This window comes from Carettochelys insculpta, chromosome 19 (genome assembly GCF_033958435.1).
Source record: "Carettochelys insculpta isolate YL-2023 chromosome 19, ASM3395843v1, whole genome shotgun sequence".
In the NCBI taxonomy this organism is placed as follows: domain Eukaryota; kingdom Metazoa; phylum Chordata; order Testudines; family Carettochelyidae; genus Carettochelys; species Carettochelys insculpta.
The window spans coordinates 25,189,245-25,210,868 of record NC_134155.1 but is presented as its reverse complement, the minus strand read 5'-3'; the positions used below and the strand labels follow the sequence as shown (position 1 = coordinate 25,210,868).

Here is a 21,624-nt window from a genome sequence, read left to right as displayed (position 1 = left end):
CTCTTCACTTGGCCACGTCTTCCATCCAGCTCTCTTTTCCTTTCCCCCAGGACTCCTTGCAGCAGCAGGCCATGCAGGCGATCGGCCAGCTGGCTGTGCGGAAGTACCAGAGGCAGTGCCGACAGGCTGCCCTGAGGGATTCGGCGAGCAGCTGCGGCTCAGCCCCCATCTGTGCTGTCTGTCTGGAGGAGTTCAATGAGGGTCAGGTAGGACATGCTCACGCCGGAGTGGCGGTATGCTGAGGTGAGCCTCAAGCCAAAAGCATTGTTCCCTGCTGAGACGCCTGGCTGCTGCCCAGCTGTCCTCACCAGTATCACCGAGATTGGAAATCAGGTGCCTGGTTTAAGTAGGACAGCAAATAGGATTGGAACAACTTACCCGGATTCCTGTTGGATTCTCCATCCAGGGTGATTTTTCTATCAGGGCGAGATGAGATCGTAAAGTTCGGCTCCAGGAAGCACATGGGGCCGGTTGTTGGCCTGTGCTACGCTTTGGGAAGCACCCAGTGCTAGGGATCAGGGCTGATCCATGGAGCTGGGAGAGACGCTGCCCCATGCCTGTCCAGGTCCTGCAGGGACTCACACTTCTTTCCGTCTCTGCCTAGGAGTTGCGGGTTATTTCCTGTTCCCATGAGTTCCATCGAGAATGTGTCGACCCTTGGCTGCAGCAGCACCACACCTGCCCACTCTGCATGTTCAATATCATCGGTAGGGCTCTGGCAGGGGCCGCGGTGCCCCTGAAAAGCACCTCCCAGCAGGAGTGTGGGAGTGGAGGGGCTGCTGTGATTGGGTGTGAGGTTTGTGCTGTACGTGTATGGGGGGTGTTTGTGGTGCACGTGGGCGACTGTTTGGAGAGTGTGTGTGTGTGTGTGTGTGTGTGTGTGTGTGTGGTGAGAGGGGCGTTGTGATGTTGATGTTTGACAGGGTTTGGCCCTTTACTTGCAAAGAACAAACCCAGCCAGGAAATCCCTGAGACGGACGGCTCATCGTCATCCTCCTCATCCTCATCATCGATAACCGCGGGCTCAGCGCCCGTTGGTGTCTGCCTCTCACTAGTTCCTCCTTGCTGTAGCAGAAAGAAGCAGAGGTCACCTGTCTCCACTCACACACGCCAAATGGCACTCTGGCTGTGTTCACTTCTATCAGCTCTTGGCCCCCAGCCTGCGGGGTGACCGTGCATTGTGTAGGCCACACCCCTACCACCCTGTCCGTGTCGTGGTACCTCGACCACTTGCAGAGAGAAGAATGAGTCTCCTCAGCAGCCTTAGCTCAAACTAAAGTGGCCTTGTGGGGCTCCCTCACACTTGGGTGAGGCGCTGTGTGCAGGGGAAGGGCTCTTCCGCTGATCTGGGGGAGCTTGTGGTGTTGTGTGGATGGGTTTTTCCTATGTGTGGGGGAAAGGACGTGGTGTGTGTTTGGGGGTGTTTGTGTTTCAGTGCACGGGGAGGGAGTTTGGGGCAGTGTTATGGGAGTTGCGATATGTGTGTGGTGTTTGGTTGTGTGTGGGGAAAAAGGATTTGTGGTGTTATGTGGGAGGTTGGGGTGTGTGTTGGTGAGGAGGGGGTATTGCAGTGTGTGGGGGATGACACTGTATAGGAGGGGTTTGTGGAGTGTGTGTGTGTGTGTGTGTGTGTGTGTGTTCTGGGTATGTGTGGTGTTATGTTTGTGGGGTGGTGTTATGGGGGTTCTGATGTGTGGGTTGTGCGTTTGTGAGGAGCAGTATTGTGGTGTATAGTGGATGGCACTGGGTGCGTGAGGGGTTTGTGGTGCGTGTGGGGGGTATACGTATGCTGTTATGTGTGTGTGGGGAGGGGTTTTGTGGGGTCCATGTGAAGGAAGTTGTGTATGGGGGATATGTGTAACTGTAAATCAGCACCAAGGAGGTTTTCTTGAACCCGCACCTGTGTGTGTGTAGTAGCCCAGTGTCCGTCTGGTGCTCTGCGGGTATCCAAAGGTGCAGAGTTAGGAGAAGTCTCACCAGGCAGTCTGGGAAGCAGAAAACGAGTCCCCACGTGAAAGGCGGGAAGGGGCGGGGAAGGTTTAGGTATCAGGCACAGAAAAGAAGTGGGTCATGGCAGGTGTTAACAGGCTCCAGGAACTGAATGAGCAGAGCAGGCACTGGGGAGGGGCTGCCAGGCACTGGGCGAGTGGGTGAGGTTCCGGGGTGGCTGCCAGGCACTGGGTGAGTGGGTGAGGTTCTGGGGTGGCTACCAGGCACTGGGCGAGTGGGTGAGGTTCAGGGGTGGCTGCCAGGGACTGGGCGAGTGGGTGAGGTTCTGGGGGTGGCTGCCAGGGACTGGGCGAGTGGGTGAGGTTCAGGGGTGGCTGCCAGGCACTGGCCGAGCGGGCGAGTAGGTGAGGTTCCGGGGTGGCTGCCAGGCACTGGGTGAGTGGGTGAGGTTCTGGGGGTGGCTGCCAGGCACTGGGTGAGTGGGTGAGTTTCGAGGGGTGGCTGCCAGGCTGCTGTGGGATGGGTTGCAGATGCGTAGCGGTTAAGCCCCTTCTGTCTCTCTAGAGGGGGCCACCTTTGCCCAGCCTGCACGTTCCAGGCCGAATCCCCCAGTTCTGGAACCTGGGCAGCGGATTCACCTCTTCCAGCAGCACCCGAGACACACTCGTGCCCAGAGGCAGCTCAGGAACTTGGCTGCTCAGCTCCCCCATGGCAACCCCTTCTTCCATTCCCCAGAGCTCTCCCAGCTGGGCTTCAGCACCATGCGCTATATGCCACACCGCCCCCTTGGCTCTCTAGTCCCGGGCCTGGCGAGTGAGCAGCACCAACCGTCTCCATCGTCAGGCAGGACCTGCCCGCATCAGCACCAGGCCCAGTGCTTGGGCTTCAGGACGGTGGGAGAAGCAAGACAGCACCGTGCTGTTCCTCTTCGTCGGGGAGCCAGTCATGTGCGGCAACACAACAGCAGCAGCTCTGGGGAGAGTTATCTCACAGAGCACAGCGGCTACCTGGCTGACGGCCCCGGCAGTGACTCCAGCTCTGGACCCTGCCACGGTTCCTCCAGTGATTCTATGATGAACTGCACAGACGTCAGCCTCCAAGGTGTCCATGGCAGCTGCTCCACCTTCCGCAGCTCCCTGAGCAGCGACTACGACCCCTGGGTGTACTGTAGCTCCACTGAGCATGGCCAGGAGCAGCTACGGCCTCCCCGGGGGCCAAGGCCCAGGTCATTGGACTTGAAGGAGACCAGCAGCGCTGCGTTAGGCGGGAGTCAGCTGCTGAGTCATGTCCATTATCACCACCACAGGCACCATCACTACCGGAGGGAGCTGGAGTGCCCATCTGTCAGCTCAGGCCAGGAACCTGGCCAGCGTAAGCCCCGGTTTCCCGGGGCTGTGCCTGGGGCACGGACACAAAAGAGGACTGAGAAGACTCGGCACTGCCAGCGGCCTCTTGAAGGCAGCCCAGCGTCCCAGGATGTACCTCTGTCAGGACAGCTCTCCTACATGCGCCAGGGACCTGAACTCTCAAAGCACCTCTCCTCTTCCGCAGATGGGTCCGACTTCAGCTGGGGGGCCAGGAGGCCAGCTGCAGCAGCAGATCCCTCAGCTTTCCCGCTCTCACAGAAACACGGCTTACAAAGCCATCACCACAGAAGGAAACAGAAGTGCCGTGCAGAGCCGGCTCTGGCTCACCTACCAGAGGACTCAGACGTGCACCGAGACTGCAGTGTTCACGTTCACTACAGCCACTCCCCGGACTATTGCTGCTTCCCAGAAGTTCAGCCCCTGTTGCCAGCTGCCCCTGTGCCCCATTGCTCAGGCTTTCAGGTGGTTTGGAAGTGCCTAGTCCCACCCTCCAACTTGGAGTTCCAACAGCAGGACCAGGAGCTGTCAGAACAGGAGGGGAAGCCCACGGATCCAGTTGCTTTCTTAGGGACAGGAACCACAGAAGGCCATCCAAGCCTTCACGTCCGCTGCCAAACTGTGCAACACAATCAGGGTAAGTTTGTCACCCTGCTTTTAGCAAACCTCTCTCTGAGTGGTGGGCTGTGCAAGTCAGGGCTCATCTACAGAGATGTTGTGTATGTGTCTTGGGGGTAGGGAGGAGAAGATCTGTATACATACGCCACACCTTTCCCCAACAACGGAGAATGCGTGTTTCCAGCAATCCAGACATTACAGTATTGCACCCCTGACTAATAGCATTTATGATTAATAAATCCTGTTGTCTGGCTTATAAATCAGCTGACAGCAGCTGAGCTTTTAGAAGCTGAATCTAGACAAATTCACATTAAAAGAAGGCATAATACTTATCAGTGAGGGTGAGTAACCATTGGGAAAAACTGCCCGGTTAGTGGATTCTCTGTCTGTTTTTTGAGTTTTCAGATCAAGACTTTCTTCTCAATGCCTTTCTGGAAGATGTGCTTGAGCCAAACACAAGTTATTAGGCTTAAGACAGGGGTAGCAGTGTGAAATTATTTGGCCTGAGTTATGCCTATGATGTAATGGTCCTTCTGGCCTTACATTACGTTCCTCCTTTTTCATCGCCTGGAGTGTCCAGAAGTCACATTGTAGTTTCTCTCTGCAGACACAGTCAGCTTCTGACTAAAAGGCTCACACTTTGCCTAAATGATGTGTGTCAGCTGTGGCTGTGCATGATCAGGCCCTCTGATGAGGAGGGAGGGGACAAAGGGGGCAGCTGCCCCCAGACCTGGCATTTTAAAGAGGCCTGGATTGCCAGTTGCCACAGCAGAGGCAGAAGCAGTGGCCAGGGCTCTGGGTCCCTTTGAAAGGCGCACAGTGGGGGACAAGGACCAGGGCTCGCTGCCCTAAGCCCTGTCTCTTTTGGGAGCTGGGTCCCCTTCCCACCTTGCCCAGGCCCATGACTGCTCTACCTGATACTATGTAAATACACTCTTAGGTTGTGTGCACAGTACAAACAGGGCAGTAAGGAGCTAATTTTGCGCCTTAGGCAAGAATATAAAATCGCGCCCCCTCATGGTTATATGTTCTTAGTAATTTCATAGAAAAAGGGAAAATACATAAATAACGATGATAATAATAAAATGTGTATTTATTATAGTTATGAGAATTGCATAAACAATTAATTAATACATATTTATATCTTAATACGTATACTTACAATCTCCGCATATAATCTCTCTATTAATACATATAATTATAAAATATCACCATGTTAGGTACTAATAGGTATTTGTTTATAATTGTATTTGTGTGCTTTAATGAGGCAAACTCATCAATAATTGTATTGACATTAATATTATTCTCTACTTTGCGTTCTACTGATAAGGTGGACATACTTGATTCTCTCTCCCGACCCACGGACACTCAAAGATCGTTCTTAATTAACTTTAGTTACTAAAACTTCTGTAGAAGCCACAGCCACTGGCAAGCAGGGAAATACTCGCAGGGCAGTTTCCAAATTTGGCTAAGAGTTTTCCAGATTGTGTTCATGAATTAACTGTAGAAGGTCCAAACGAGTGGCAGATGAAATGTTTGGCATAGCCGACTCCTGCCAAGCCTCTAATTCAGGCAGCCATGTCAGTTTTGGGGTGGTGGGTATTCTCGCGCTGGGCTCAGGTAGCAGGGGCTGATCTTGCGGAGATAGGGGGATTGTAGGATTTTACCGACAAAGTGCTGAGAGATGGACTGTGTTCAGATCTTTTCCTACAGCTCTCAGCATTGCCCCTCCAAGCCAGTCTTCCGCCCCGCACCTTGCACCCGGGGCAGCTGACTTGCAGTGAAGAAGCCCTTCCTCTGATGCGGGGGAGGGATTCTGCTGTCCCCTTCAGACTTGAGAAGCTGCAGGAACCAGTGGGACCAGTCTCCCTTTAAATGGTGCACACGTGTGTGGGGGCGGGGGGGGATGATCTCCCCAGAGCATTGCTCGGTCATGTGCCCCCGACCCCCTCTGGGAACTAGCTGCAAACGGGCTGGATGCGCTGCAAACGGGGGCTGAGCAGCGCTCCTCCTTTGCAGTTGCACTTTCCCTCTGCAAATTGACACGCTCTGGCGCGGGCCCAGGAACCCGAGCCCTGTGCATGCTGCCTTCCAAGCCCTCTTCACATAAAATACCAGGCCCTCCTGGCAGTGGAGAGGCATTAGCTCAGGCTGGCTCCTAGCTGCAGGGAGACTTGTGAATTTCACAGAGCACCTCCAAACAAGCAGCGCATTAGACAAGAGATAAGGCAGGAGTCCCCCGCTTCGGATGGGCCCTGCAAACCCACATTGGGACTGTGGGGGGTATTCTCCAGCTGGGGGAGACAGGTGTTTGTGATATGATTTCAGGCAGCAGCTAAGTTTCCAGCTAGGCTCAAATCCTCTTTTCAATTGAACCCCCCACCCCCAGTTTCTTCTGAGGGAACAGTCAGAGGCTGTTTCCATGATGCTAGTAGAAACACCTTTCTCCTGCAACCTGGCCAGGACCCCATATGCAAGCCCCTTTGGCATGAGAGAAACTTGGACAGGGACATTTCCTTTCAAATGCAGTTAGTAGGTGGATTAGACTGTTAGCGCTGCCCCAGCGCAAACCAAACCAAACAACGCTTCAGAAACTGCAAAGGCATGTTTGCATGAGAGTTTTAACAAAGGAAGTACCAAGAAGTCCTGTGGCACCTTATAGACTAATTAATTAAGGTGCCACAGGACTCCTTGTTTTTGAAGATACAGACTAACATGGCCACCTCTCTGATACTTTACAAAGGAAGCAGCTCCCCCCTCTTGATGGCTGTTCTTTGTACCCCCTGAGCTCAAGGCAAGGGTCTCATTTGCCTCGCCCTTGTTATAGCCCTGCTACAAAGTTTGGCCAATATAAAGTACATTGGCATACAGCTGCTGTACTGATTTTCGTATTGCACTTGGATGTGTGCACACTCAGTTGCTTGCATCAGTGCTGCGTGTACTCAGCAGAAGCTATTGTATCAATAGCTAGGTATCCCAGTGCGCCCCACATTGCCATCCGATGCAATGCATTGTGAAACACTTTTGCATTGGTTCATGCGATACCAGCAATTCATCCAGGGATTTCTGAGAAATAGGGCTCAAGTCCCAACGCTCTCCAATGCAGGATGGTATTCCATCCCATAATTTTCATGCCATTTGAAAACTTACTTGCATGACACTGTTTAGTCGCTGACATCTCTGTGGCAGAAGCATGTGCCCTGCCCAGCTCAGCACAGTTCCCATGAGCACTGCTCATATATAAGACAAAAATTTCCTCTATCTGCAGAACATCAGCAGCTACATGTTCTGGGAAATCCTGGGATTTCAGGCTTTTCCCATGTTCCAGGCACAGGCAAACCCTAACCTTGGTTTAAATTAGGGTAGGAGGAAGCTGCATATCAAATGTTGTGGATGTAGCTCTTACAGTTTAAGAAGTGTCCTTAAACAAACTTAGCACTGACAGACAGATAGACAGGCACACTCTGAAATACATAGTAGGTGTTTGGAACGGAAGAAAGGGGATGTTGAAAGTAATGAATATAAATCAGAAGTTGGGAAGTATGGAAAATTAATAAGGGAAAGAAAGGAACACAAGAAGAAATGAACCTATCTGTCGCATAGTTAAAAAGCGTGTTTTAACTATATTAGAAAAAAATAATCTTGACAATAGTGTTGGTCCATTCCTGGATGGAACTGGTAGTACTACGAATAATAATGCAGAAGAGTCAGAAACGTTCAATAAATATTCCTGTTCCGTAGCTTAAAAAAAAGCAGATGATTTAGTCACATCAAATGATGCTGATAACACTCTCAGTTCCATTAGTATCACTGGAGGATGGTACACAGAAGCTACTGAAGTTAGATTTTTTAAAATCAGTAGGTCCAGAGAACTTGGCAAATATTAAATGGATTAAAAACTGGCTAACAGAGAAGTGTAAAACCACAATTGTAAACAATGAACCTCACTATGCAGCCTATTTCCACAGAGGTCATGCAGGGATTGGTTCTTGGTGCCACACTATTTAACATTTTCATCAATGACCTGTAAGAAAACGTATCATCATTGACAGAGTTTGCAGATGACACAAAAATTGGGGACATCGTAAATGATGAAGAAGTCAAGACACTGATGCCTAGTGATCAGGAAAGCTTAATAAACTGAGCACAAGCAAACAATATATATTTTAATATCTCTAAAACTAAATATATATACCAAGGAACAAAGAATATAGGCACAGACTTACATGACTCGGGGGGCCTCTCTCCTTGGAAACAGTTACTCTGAGCAAGGTTTTATGATTGTATTCATCAACTGAACATAAGTTTACAGTGGGGTGCTCTGGCTAATAGAGCTAATGTGACCCTGGGATGCATAAAGAGGAATCCCAAATAGCAGCAGAGAGGTTATTTCACATGTGTTTGGAACAGCTGGAATCCTGTGTCCCATTCTGGTGCTCATAATTCAGGAAGGCTGTTGATAAACCAGAGAGGGTTCAGAAAAGAGCTAGAAGAAGATTAAAGGATTTGGCAATGTGCCTTATATCAATAAGCTCAAAATGCTCGCTCTATTTAGTTTAACAAAGGAGGGTTAAAGGGTGACTTAATTACAATCTGAAAGTGTTTACATGGGGAACGTATAATTCATGGTGGGCTCTTCAGTGTAGCAAATACAGATATAACATTGTCCAAGGGCTGGAATTTGAAGCTAGATGAATTCAGACTGGAAATAAGGTGTAAATTTTTGAGCATGGGGGTAATTAACCACTGGAACAATTTACCAAGTATCATGGTGGATTCTCCAGTACTGACTGTTTTTAAATCAGGATGGGTTGTTTTTAGAAGTCATTCTGGGGAAGTTCTCTGGCCTGTGTCAGACACAGGAAGTCAGACAAGATCATCACAGCAGCACATTCTGCACTTGCAACCTATTCTCTTACCCTAACATGCGTTGGAAACCTTCTCTTCCCGTACCCTTACTTTGGTAACCTCCGAACATCAGAGGAATGGGTCAGAGAAATCCTAATGTCTGGTTATATGACCAGTCCTACATTCCACCTACCTTCCTGACCCTTTTTTAGGGACCGTTCTCACAAAAGGTGACTCAGTGGGGGCAATACGCTCCTCATTCTCAGAAGACGTTTGTCCATGGTACAGAAAGGTAGCTATTCAAAATATTTCCTCAAGAAGGAAAGAGGTTAGTGACCCATTCCAGACCTCTGGCTACTCAACACCATCATTCAGTGGGTAAGATTTGGGTGGTGACTGTGGCAGATTTGTGCCTCTTAGCCTCCATGATGCCAACTTTCATGGTGCCATCCATTTTGCACACAGAGAGTATCTCAGGTTTGTGGTAGGTTGAAACCAAAACCTGCAGAGGCCTATGCCCAGGTCCAACAAGTTGTTACCTGTAGTGATGGCCTGTCTGAGAAGGATGGGGATACCAATACGTCATCAAGGAGAGGTCTCATCATGATCATTGTTAATCTCTTCAGTGCCCCTGAGCCTACAGGTAAGGCAGAAGATGCCACCCTTCACACCATCCGATGGTGTGGAGTATGGATTGAATACATGGACTGTAAGAGGGATAGAAAGCTGGCTTGACGGTCGGGCCCAACAGGTAGTGGTCACTGGCTCAATATCTGGGTGGCAGTTGGTTTCAAGCGGAGTGCCTCCAGGCTCGGTTCTGGGGCTGGTGCTGTTCAAAATCTTTATTAATGACCTGGATGAGGGACTGGATTGCACCCTCTGCAAGTTTGCGGATGACACTAAGCTACGGGGAGAGGTAGATACATTGGAGGGTAGAGAGGGAAACCAGAGTGACCTGGATAAATTGGAGGACTGGGCCAAAAGAAATCTGATGTGGTTCAATAAGGAGAAGTGTAGAGTCCTCACTTGGGATGGAAGAATCCCAAGTATTGTTATAGGCTGGGGACTGACTGGCTCAGCAGCAGTACAGCGGAAAGGAACGTAGGGGTTATGGTGGATGAAAGGCTGGATATGAGTAAACAGCGTGCCCTTGTAGCCAAGAAGGCTAACGGCATACTAGGGTGCATTAGGAGGAGCATTTTGAGCAGATCTAGACAAGTGGTTGTTTCCCTCTATTCAGCACTGGTGAGGCCGCATCTGGAGTATTGTGTCCAGTTTTGGGTCTCCTGGTATAAAAAGGATGTGGATTTGCTGGAGCAGCTTCAGCGAAGGTCAACAAAAGTGCTTAGAGGTCTGGAGCACATGACCTATGAGGAGAAGCTGAGGGAAAGACTGGGTTTAGTTTGCAAAAGAGAAGACTGAGGGGCGATTTGATAGCAGCCTTCAACTTCCTGAAGGGGAGCTCTAAAGAGGATGGAGAGAAACGGTTTACAGTGGTGACAAACAGCAGAACAAGGAGCAATGGTCTGAAGCGACAGAGGGGGAGGAATAGGCTGGATATTAGGACAAACTATTTCACCTGGGTGGTAGTGAAGCACTGGAGTGCGTTGCCTGGAGATAGGCTGACTATCTGTCCTACATTGGGCAGGATGGTCCCGTATTTGGGACGCCAAAAAGGCATCCCAAATTATTTTTTAAAGGGACAAATTGTCCCATATTGAGCCATCCCCCCCAGCCTCAGGGAAGCGTGAGCAGCTGCAGCTTCCCTGGGGCTGCAGGGGGAGGGCCGGCAGCTATCGCTTCCTTGGGTATTACCGGGGGCTACGCTTCCCCAGGGCTGCGGGGATTGCCAGCAACTGCCAGTTCCCTAGGGCTGTGGGGGATCCCTGGCAGCTGCCACCTCCTTCCTAGCTTCCTGGGGCTTGGAGGAGCCACCCCTACCCACACATCTCCCTGTCCTGTATTTGGGACTGGGGGATACAGTCGCCCTACTACACAGGTGGTGGAATCTCCATCCGTAGAGGTTTTTAAGTCCCAGCTTGACCAGGTCCTGGCTGGGATGACTTAGTTGGGGTTGATCCTGCTGAAAGCAGGGGGCTGGACTAGACGATCTCCTGTGGTCCCTTCCAGCCCTGTGATTCTATGAATGGGCAGAACTTAGCAGAGCCCCGATGGACTCTGAAACAGCATGATCCTACGTAGCTCAGCCCAGGTTACAGATGATGACCAGGCTGATTGCACAGTTGCAGATAGTGCTTGAAAGAATATCAAACATTTGCTTCACTTTGTTAGGGCACATGGCCTCTAGCCCCTTTGCAGAACTCTTTGCCAGGTTTTACCCTAAGTGTATGCAGAACTGGTTGAAGTGAGCCTACGTTCCAGACTAACACATTTTGGCTATGTTCCGAACAACCTCACTTTACTCTGACAGCCCTCAGGATAGGTACAGGAGTCCCTTGCTTCCAGCTCTGTCCAGTGGAGTCAATAGGTGCTGTTTATTGAACTGGGGAGTCTGCCTGGAACATCACTTAGTGCAGCAAATGGATGCCTGAAGAGTTTCGGCTTCACTTAAGTATCTTCGCACCCCAAACAATCCAAACCCCCTGCAAGGAGTTCCTGCTCTTCAAATGTGGCTGTTCCCTTCAGATCACAATGGGCAATTCACCTGCTAGGTGCTGTGTAAACAGGCCGTGAGCAGACTGTCATCAACCCTGTTCAGGGAAGCAGTGCAGCACTGGAATTTGCGCATTCAGAATTACAGTCACAGCTATCCCTTCGTTGGGATTACAGAACGTACTGGCAGATGATCAGAGCAGGAATTTCTTGATAGAGCAAGAATGGGAAATAAAGCACTCAGTGATTCAGTTCATCTTCAGAAGGTGGGCTCTCTCCTCAGTAGCCTTATTTCCAATACACAAGGGCACGAAATGTCCAACTTTCTTGTGCAGATGGGGACTCAGCCTGGGGTCTGTAGAAGAGCATTGCTCATTTCATTTTCAGATGCAAAACCACATAGATTCTCACCAGTTCCTTTGATTCTGGGAAGTCAGACAGGTTGCAACAAAGATTATTGTGGTGCTTCCAGTATGGCCAAAACAGTATCATTACGTCCCACATTTCATATGGCAGCTGAGTTGCCACCAACACTTCTACCATTAAACCCAGATCCAGTGTTTTAGCATAGCAATTTAATCCATCATCCCAACCTTTACCGCCTCCATGAAAGTGGATGGGCTTTGGGTAGATGATAGAAGTAGAAAAAATGAATGTTCCTCTGAACTACAGAACGCACCAATCAGTGGCAGGAAAGACAATAATTCAAAGTGGAGAATATTTGTCTTTTGGTGCCAACATCTTCCAATGCTTTTAGATGTAAAATGCCTTTGACCTTGGGGTATGTGCAGTCCCTGAAGAACGGAGATCTCTCAAGAACCAGTTCTTTCAGGGACTACCAAGCTGCTCGTAGTGCCAACCACCCACCTCTAGAAGGATACACTGTGTTTTCCCATCCTATTACGACCACACTTTTGAAGTCTATGTCTGCTTAAGGAATCCAGGTGTTTGCCAAAGAGCTGCTTTCTGAGTCATGTTTTATCTGCCAGAAGCCACCTGCGATGTCTGAACAGCACAGTTCCATTGTGAGACTGGGCAGGGGCAAGGGCCTTTCAGTGGCTGGGAAAGTACAATGGGAGTCTTTCAGAGCTTCACTTAGGCGTATGGGGGTGAATACCAGAGTTTGCTTAGTTTTTAATAGCTACTAAAGTGCTGTCCAGTCTGCCAGTCCTTTAATTTTCTCTTAGACTCTCCTCTACACAAAGTTCTCAAGCTGGTTTTAAAGTTCTTTCCTCCCAGGACTGCTACTCTGTGTGGTGCTTGTAGCAGTTTCCTCTTGGGTTGATTTCCAAGTGATATTCTCCAGGAAGGAATCCAAGACCTTTTTTTACAAAACTCCCTATATTATTTGCTCCTTTGTTCCAGGTTGGAGCTATCCATCAATTGCAAAAGCTGCCCCTTGTCATTTGATTCTGACCAAACCAGAAGAACTTACGGTGTTCCAGTTATTTGCAGGTCTGGTTTGTGGAGTTTGGCCTGTGTGTGCAAATGCTTCACTGTCCTGGGGGGACACTAATGGGACCCTGCAAAATTTTAGCCTTGCAGCTGCTTCAGCATTTGTTCATGTGGCCATGTCTGCTTCACAGACAGCCCCATGCACAAGCATTACAGACAGGTGTTGTATGTTGCTCCTGGCCATTGCCAAAATGTGCCAGGAACCTTGGGGAGCTTCAAAGCAAACTTCAAAGTAAAATCTGATAAGTAAAATCTCGTTGACTCCACGTTGAACATGAGAAACGATCGGCAGAGCTCAACAACAGGTTTTATTGGTCCTGCAAAACTCAGGAACAGTGCTGCATATACCCGAGCCCTGCCTACTGACACCTCATCTATTATCCATTAATAAGTCTGCAAAGACAGAGCACTTCCTTTGCACGGAGGGTGTAATCTACACAAATCTTGTCACTGCTTTTTCCAAGCTAAATTTCTTTGATCGTTTTCTTCCCGTATTTCTAACCTCTCTGGTCCAATTTCTAAAGCCAGGAAATATTTGCAGAGACTGAATGCGCTGAGCTAGGTTTCACAGCCTTTTGTATTTGCTCTCCGCAAACATTAAGTTGTTTCCCTTCTTTCCCAATACATTTGGGGCAAGGAGAATTATATGAATACTTGAGCAGAGGTGCATTTGTTCTGAACATACTTGTGCATCCATTGTGAGCGCACCTTCTGGATTTGTGAGTCACCCACAGAGGGGGAGATACAATCCCATGTGATTTATGGGCCTGGTCACACAGAAGAGAGAGTAAATATTTGAGGCAATAGTCCTGGCAAATAGTCTGTGGGCAGATCATGGACGGACACATGTTTCTGTGTAAACTATGCTGTACCTGGCTAATTCAGAAAGAGAGAAAGGCATGCCCCTACCTCAGCAGAACACCCAGGTCTGGATTTCATGCTCAATCTCTGCCTCTGCTGAGGCTTCACTTCATTGTCCACTCAGAGAGAATTGCACCACTTTTCATGTAGTTTTCTCCCAGTACATTCTTGACACACAACACATCTGCTTGCACCCACACCTAGAGAACTTGTGTATTGTGCTGTACAGCCCACAGCCGTACAGTGGTCAGTGACACTCTGGATGTACAAATAATTAGTATTGTCATTCACTAGTAAGTCAAGCTTACTGTACTTCAGTCAAATGAAAACAAACTCCACCTGCCTAAAACGCCAATAGAAACCCCTTTAGTACTGATGAAAAGCCTGAAAGCATCACACCCTCAGTGAATGGTTTCAGAAAGTTCTGAGTGAACCACGTACTTTGCTGAGCAGGCTAGTTTTAGTCCTATCTTCAGGTTACCAGTGCCTCAGGATGCTCCTGGAGTTTCCAGGAACTAAAGATTAATCTTCAATTAAAGAGTGTCTTGTAATAAACTTACAATATGTCCAGCCAAAATTGGCAACCCTGCCTTAGCTGTAGCTTGGACTATTCATGCCCTGATATGGTTAGGCTGACTGTGCATGTGGAGACAGGAAGGTTCCCCCAGGGTGTGCTGGCAAGAGTCTGGGGGTATTTGTTGTTTGCTGTGTTATCACTGGAGCTGGGCTTTCGGGGCTGGGATGCTTGTGACTTACATTTTCTTTTGTGATTGCAGGATCCGAGGAGGAGACCCAAGATGTGTACGAACATTCAGTTTAATGAAAGATGGACTCATCTGCATACAACAGAGAGCCTGCATGGGCAAAACCTTCAGGAAATTAACAAGAACTGGAATTAGTGGCTTATTTCCTGTGTCTCCAAGCAGGTAGTGTAGTAACAGTCCCAGTCTGCCCCACGCTGAGAAGCAAAACGTGCTGGTAACCTCCATGAGGCCCTCTCTTGCCTAGTCTCTGACCACTTTACCATGTTGTGGTCGCACAAAGCCACCTTCTCTCCCTCCTTTTAAGGCATGGACAGCACACACTGATCAGAAGACATTCTGGGGGTCCAGCTTACTCATTCCAACCCTATGTCTAGTGTCCATTATCTGGGGAGCCAGCTGGGGACACATAATCTGGTATTTTAGCATGATCACAGACCTGCGGGAGTTCAGAGGTTTTTTGAAATATTTGGAACTCGGCAAACCTTTAATGCTAAAAGTTGAAGAGATGAAAATTATATAGCCAAATAGCTCTTGCCTTTTTCATTTCCTCACTTAGGCGCAAGTCAGGCCAGCCTATTTCACTAATCCTCAAAGCATTTATGTCTCAAATTTAAGCACGAGATACTCTCTTCCAGTGCTTTTTTTTTCCCCCTAGAAAAAAGGTGCTGGAACTCAAGTCTGATGATGCCTCATAGGGGTTAGGGTGTTCAGTTTTAATGCCCTGGTCCCCGCACTGCTGTGGGACCGGGGGGGCTCCTGCCCCAGTCCTCGCACTGCTGTGGGACCAGTGGGGCTTCTGCTGCTGCGGCAGAGATTTCTGCCCCAGTCCCTCCACTGCTGTGGGGCCAGTAGGGGTTCCTGCCCCAGTCCCTGTGCTGGTCCCCACCCTGCTGCAGCATGGCAGGGGGCTCCTGCCCAGTCCCTGTGCTGCTGCAGAAATGGCAGTGAAAATTTTTCTGGTGTTCTAATGGAAAAAAGGTGCTGGAACTCCATTTCAGTGTGGTCTGCCAGGAAAAAAGCCCTGCTCTCTTCCATTTTCACACTGCAGAAGCTCTCTTAGGTCCTCACCCTGCAAGATGCTTCCATTGACTGCAATGGGAATTGAGGGCCCCTGCCACTTGGCAGTCAGCTGAGGCCAGGATAGGAAGACATTGTATTTTTGCCTATGGTAGGATCCAGCTGGAGGAGCGGTGAGGACATTCAGGATTCTGCCAGCATTTCCAGGCAAGAGCTGGTGCTGAGGATCTGCTCAGAATCTGTTACGTTACCTGGAAGTGCTATTGGATACCTCATTCATCACTTAATTCCTTGTTTACCTATCAGAGTAGTCGTAAAGGCCAGAATCATAATGGTGCTGAGTTACTCATTTGCAGTGGATGTTTCAAATCCTCTGTAAGCATCTTTGTGGAGATCATGGAAATCATGGAGACTAACCTCTTAACCTGTGAGCCACATGGGCTCCTCCTTCTGCCTTCCTCCTTGCGATCACTGCCATCATCATCACCTGGCACAGCAAGAGGCACACTGGGAAAGCATCTGGGTATGTAAATACTCAGCACAGCCCCATCCTAGGCACCCTTTCTGGAATCCTCTGGTATTTTCAGTGACCTGCAAGAGAATTCTTCAGAAGCAGCTATGCCCTTTTCTGTCGTCTTTATTATGGAGGCAGAAGGCTGGAGGAGTTGGGGAGGGCTTTTCGCTTGCATTTACCTTCGGGCACACTCACAGCCACAGCCTTTGCCGCACGGTCACTCCCTCCGTCCCAGAGCTGGATGGGTGGGCAGGCAGCACAGCTGCAGTGCCCCCGGCCCCAGTGCTAGTCAGTGGGGCCAGACAGCTAGGCCGGCAGTGTGGTCCCAGCACCAGGAGGATGGGCAGCACTTCCCAGCTGGAAGGTCCTGTGCGTGGGCCTTCCCCAGGCTCTGGCACAAAGGGAACAGCAGTAGGAGAGAGCCTGGGAATGGCGCATAGGCAGACACACATCAGGCTCTTATCTCCCAGGTGTCCACCCCCCTGAAATTAACTAGGTGTTAATAACACCTAACCAATAACACTGCTGTAACTAGTCTGACCAGACCCCTTCCTCCAGTTAGTCTGCTCCCATTCTGCTGGCTCCTGTGATGTCACCGTTTCACTAGTTCTCCAGCCAACCACAATCTTTCAGCAGGGAGAGTGCGTGGATTTCTCAGGTCACCATCAAGTGGATTGTGCTCTTGAGCCCTCCAGGCTTGCTTTCTCCACCCTGAAGAAGAAAGAAAAGGACAAGCCCCACCCCCACTAGTCACTTTTAACTTCGAAGGAAAAGCAGGAGCTAGCCAGATTCCCAAGATTCTGCTTACGGGGTGCATGCTGGCCGATGACTCTTATGCAGTTCATCAGGTGCCCCAGCCAAATGCTGTTCAACTGACTTAACAAAGAGGAGGATCCTGGATGCCAAACTGCTTTCACAGCAAGGGCAGAGTCCTGCATGGTGCAGATGCGCTGCCCCAGAGCTAAGGCCCATTGATTGCTGCAGGAATGGAGCCCACCCGGCACCTGGAAGACTAGGCCTCTCCTTTGCAGTTTCATAGTAATCATCCCTTTCCCTTAGGAGGACTCTGCCAGAGACCCAGGATCAGTGAATGTGTGCTTGATAGTAAGGGACCCCTGCTGCTCTGTATTGCAGTATTAGGTGGGCTGCATTGGGCAGCTCCCACTTTAAAGTGTTTCCATTTCCTGGCCTTATGCTGCTACTTTTCTTTCACAAAACCAACCTATGAAGGTGCCGGGATCTCTCTGGGCCTGCAGAGCAGATAGATCTAGGGACCTGTTTAGAGGGGGAAGGAGCTGGAGGTCTGTCCAGATGAGCGATCAGCTAGGAAAAAGGGAGAGTGCTCTGTCTGGAAGTTATTCCATGGCACTATTTAATAGGAGGAAGAATAGATGTCAGCCATCCGAAAGGGCAGGTGATGTGAGAATCAATGAAAAATAACTCTGGTGTATGCTGAGTGCTTGCCCCTCCAAAGGACATGTCACCTCCAGGGGGCAGCTGTGTTAGTCTGTAGCTTCACAGACTGCTAGTTGTTTGTCACCTCAAGGAGACTTACAGGTACTCAGCAGCACACACAGGCTATACCTACACTAGCCCCTGCCTTTCGAAAAGGGGATGCTAATGAGACACTCTGGCAGATGCCAGTAAGGCGCTGCCATGATTATGCAGCCCCTAATGAGCATAATGGCAGGCTCGGCGATTTGAAAGTGCCACTTTCAAATCGTACACCCCCTGTGTAGACGGGGGCCTTTCGAAAGGACCCCCCAGTCTTCGAAAGTCCCTTCTTCCGAAAACCAAATTCATGGCAGCACCTCATTAGCGTCTGCTGAAGTGTCTCATTAGCTTCCCTCTTTCAAAAGGCGGGGGCTAGTGTAAACATAGCCAGAGTGAGGATTTCAATGTCTGTAGTACTCATCCAAGGCAGGGGCTCAGTGTTAAAGGTCATTGCCTTAGGAGAGTGAAGGCCCTAGCTGGGAGTAGAAGGGAAAGCCAGAGCTTCTCAATGAACATTACTCATTACTGAGCCTCACTTGCCTGAAGGCCTTAGGCAGCTGAGTTATATCCCCTCCCCAGAACAGGAAAACCAAGAGGAGCCGCAAGTGGATGCAGCTCCCAGAACTGTGTCTGCTGCCTCCTTCGTTCCTGAAACCAGCCCTCTGCTCCTTTGTGTTGTAAAGCTCAGATCCTTTTGAAATGTGAACTTGGCTTTTAATTTTTGGTTGAGTCTGCTCTGCAGGCTCTTGGGTGTTTTGGGTACATTACAAACCAAAAAGGAAGAACAGGGGTTTTTTATGTATGAAAATCTGTATATTTATATCTGAGATGGAAACAAATGTTTGAATATGGTGATGTGCTCAAAATATATATTTATTTTCTAATATATTTATCCAGGTATCAGGTCTGCTCGTGTTTTTGTCATCAGAGGCTTGTGTGCTAAGAAGGTGCCTCCTTCCATTTCCACAGAAATAAATTATTTCCGGTGATCTTATGTTGGCCTCTGACGTTCATGAGCACAAGCGAGGGCTGTCCTAAGCTCCGAGCTGTAGGGCGCTGGAGATGCCGTCCAGCATTTGAGCCACTGTTAACGATTTGCCTTGTGGAGTGAGGTCCAGGGTTGTGATGATGCAGCTTAAACTCTGCAGTTTTACACATGGGCACGATTACATCAGTTTAGCAGGCTCCTGTTATTTGTCAGGACCAATTTAAACCAACATAAGCCAGGTTTAAACCAAGGGAAACATCCACACAAAACTGTTCCGGTTGAACAAAATTGGTGCAATTTCACATATTCCAACTCCTGTGATTTCTGTATGTGTCTTAGTCGGGCAAGTAGGATAAGAAACAAATGGCTCCGCATATATCAGGTGGAGCTGTCAGCAATGCCTTATCAATAAGGTTTTCATTATATAGTAGACCCCCGCTTTGCGCAGACTCAACTTACACATTTTTAGAATGTGAGTCACGTCTGGGGGGACCCTACTTTCTTGCAGCCCACCTCGCGGCTTACCCGCTGCAGCTGCGGGGCAGCAGAGGCACCACGGCTGCCCTGCCCCATCCCTAATCCAAACCCTGCCCACCTGCAGGGGGAGCCACCAGCTGGAGCCTCTGCTCCAGCCACCTGCTTCCCCCAGCCAGGGAAATTCCAGGGATCTCCCCACTACCCCATTTATGTGAAATTTGATTTATGCAGAGGTTGCCCAGGACACAACCTGTGTGTAAACTGAGAATTTGTTGTACTGTTTCAGTTACTTGTAATTTTATTCAACCTGAACTGCTGATTTTTCCCACTGATTGTTTCCAAGAATGGCGTTAGGGAACATTACACTGTTATTGAACAGATTAAAGGTGCCCACCACTGGTTTGATGAGACTAGGGACATGTCTCCTTGTTTGGAAGCATTGGTGATGAGAGTAACAGGAATTAGTGATATCTCTGGCAAAGGTGAAGCAGGGCACTCCCATGGAAATCAGTGGCTTTAGAATTTGGAGTTCAGTCAGTCTTCTTGTGTGGCTGCATGTGGCTCAGAAGTCCTGCTCTGTCTCACCACAGATAAACCACTACTAGTAGCAGTATTTTGTGTAAGTGCTGCATGGAACAAAGAGGGGTCAAGGCCCAGTCCTGTTCACACTGACTCTTAATTGGTTGGATGAATGCAGTCTAAAGGAGACAGCATAGCAACTTCCTCTGATGTTCTCTCTTTAAAGTTTCCCTTAGACCTAACGTAACCACAAAACGTGCAACCATGCTGTCCACCTCCTTCACACAGTTTTATTAACTGTTGTAATTAAAGACTGGAAAAAAACGTTACTTACATTGCAAAGTTAAGCACTTGAAAGTTGGTTGCATGTGCAACTTTAATTCTTGTGCACTACATAAGACAGAGGTCTCGTAGGACAGTAACGTGACCAGAGGACGCAAATTAACGTTGCATGGGAAATCCTAAATTTGACATTTCCTGACCTGCAAGTGCCAGACTTTGGAACTTAATGTTCTCTTGCTGTAGTTTTTGCTTTTTTCATGCAGTGAAATGCTATTGTTAGGTCGCTACCAAATTCACAGCTATGCAAATGCATCATGGACCATGAAATCTGGTGTCCTCCCTGGCCTTTTGTGTGCTTTTACGAGACAATTTTCACAGGGGAGATCAGTTTTTCTCCAACTGGGGGTCCTGATCTAAAAGCGTGTTGTAGAGAGATGACAAGGTTATTTAAGGAGAGTCACAGTATTGCCACCCTTACTTTTGTGCTGCCTTCAGAGCCAGGCAACTGGAGAGGGGCAATTGTAATCTTGGCCAGGTGCCCAGCTCCCGTAGATGGCACCCTGCTGGCATCAGCATGGAAGTATGGGTAGCAATATCATACCAATGTTGCCTTTACTTCTCTACTGCCAATTTTGCCCACAAAAGCTTATGCACCAAAAAAATCTGTTAAACTATGAGCTGACACAGTACAGGCCACAGAGGCTCACGGCTCCCTAAATTTAAAAAAAAACCCAAAAAACAGTCAAGTAGCACTTTAAAGACTAGCAAAATAATTTATTAGGTGATGAGCTTTTGTGGGACAGACCCACTTCTTCAGTCCATAGCCATACCAGAACAGACTCAATATTTAAGGCACAGAGAACCAAAAACAGTAATCAAGGTGGACAAATCAGAAAAAAAAGATGAAGGTGAGCAAATCAGAGAGTGGAGGGGTGGATGAGGAAGGTCAAGAATTAGATTAAGCCAAGTATGCAGACGAGCCCCTGTAGTGACTCAGAAAGTTCACATCCATTAACCACGTGTTAATGTGCCAAATTTGAATATAAAAGCCAGCTCGGCTGTTTCTCTTTGAATAGCGGTGCGAAAGTTCTTTTTCAGTAACACACATACCTTTAGGTCATTAATAGAATGCCCCATTCCATTAAAATGTTGACTAACTGGTTTGTGGATCTGGAGTGTTTTGATGTCTTTGTGCCCATTAACCCTTTGTCTAAGGGAGTTACAAGTCTGTCCAATATACAAAGCATCTGGGCATTGTTGGCACATGATGGCATATATGATGTTAGTAGAGGAGCATGAGAAAGTGCCTGTGATTCTGTGAGTAACCTGGTTAGGTCCAGTGATGGTATTTCCAGAGAAGATATACGGACAAAGCTGACAGCCGGCTTTGTTGTAAAGAAAGGTTCCAGGACTGGTATTCCTGGGGTATAGACTGTGGCTGTTAGTGAGGATCTTCATAAGGTTGGGAGGTTGTCTGCAGGAGAGAACAGGCATGTCACCTGGGACCTTCTGGAGTGTGGCATCCTAAGGATAGGTTGTAGGTCTTAAATAATTCGTTGCAGTCGTTTGAGTTGGGAGCTGTAGGTGATGACCAGTGGTGTCCTGTTCTTGGCCTTTTTGGGCCGATCTTGGAGTAGCTGGTCTCTGGGTATTCATCTGGCCCTGTCAATTTGTTTTTTTACTTCTCCTGGTGGGTAATTCAGGTTTATGAATATTTGGTAAAGATCTTGTAGTTTTTGGTCTCTGTCAGTTGGATCAGAGCAAATGCGATTGTACCTAAGAGCTTAACTGTAAACAATGGATCTAGTTATGTGTGCAGGATGGAAGCTAGAAGCATGTAGGTAAGTATAGTGATCAGTA

The 21,624-nt window shown here is 48.7% G+C and overlaps 1 protein-coding gene across 1 annotated transcript in view; it reads left to right on the top strand.

Moving 5' to 3' along the window:
- Positions 1–18,469, top strand: part of RNF43 (ring finger protein 43) — a 99,368-nt gene extending 80,899 nt beyond the window's left edge. Inside the window, exons 6-10 of the mRNA XM_075014012.1 lie at positions 51–206; positions 605–707; positions 2,515–3,951; positions 12,759–12,848; positions 14,486–18,469. Of these exons, the coding sequence (XP_074870113.1) occupies positions 51–206; positions 605–707; positions 2,515–3,951; positions 12,759–12,848; positions 14,486–14,529 (1,830 nt within the window). The 3' untranslated portion in view covers positions 14,530–18,469. The remainder of the gene's footprint in view (positions 1–50; positions 207–604; positions 708–2,514; positions 3,952–12,758; positions 12,849–14,485) is intronic.
- The last annotated feature ends 3,155 nt before the right edge of the window (positions 18,470–21,624 follow it).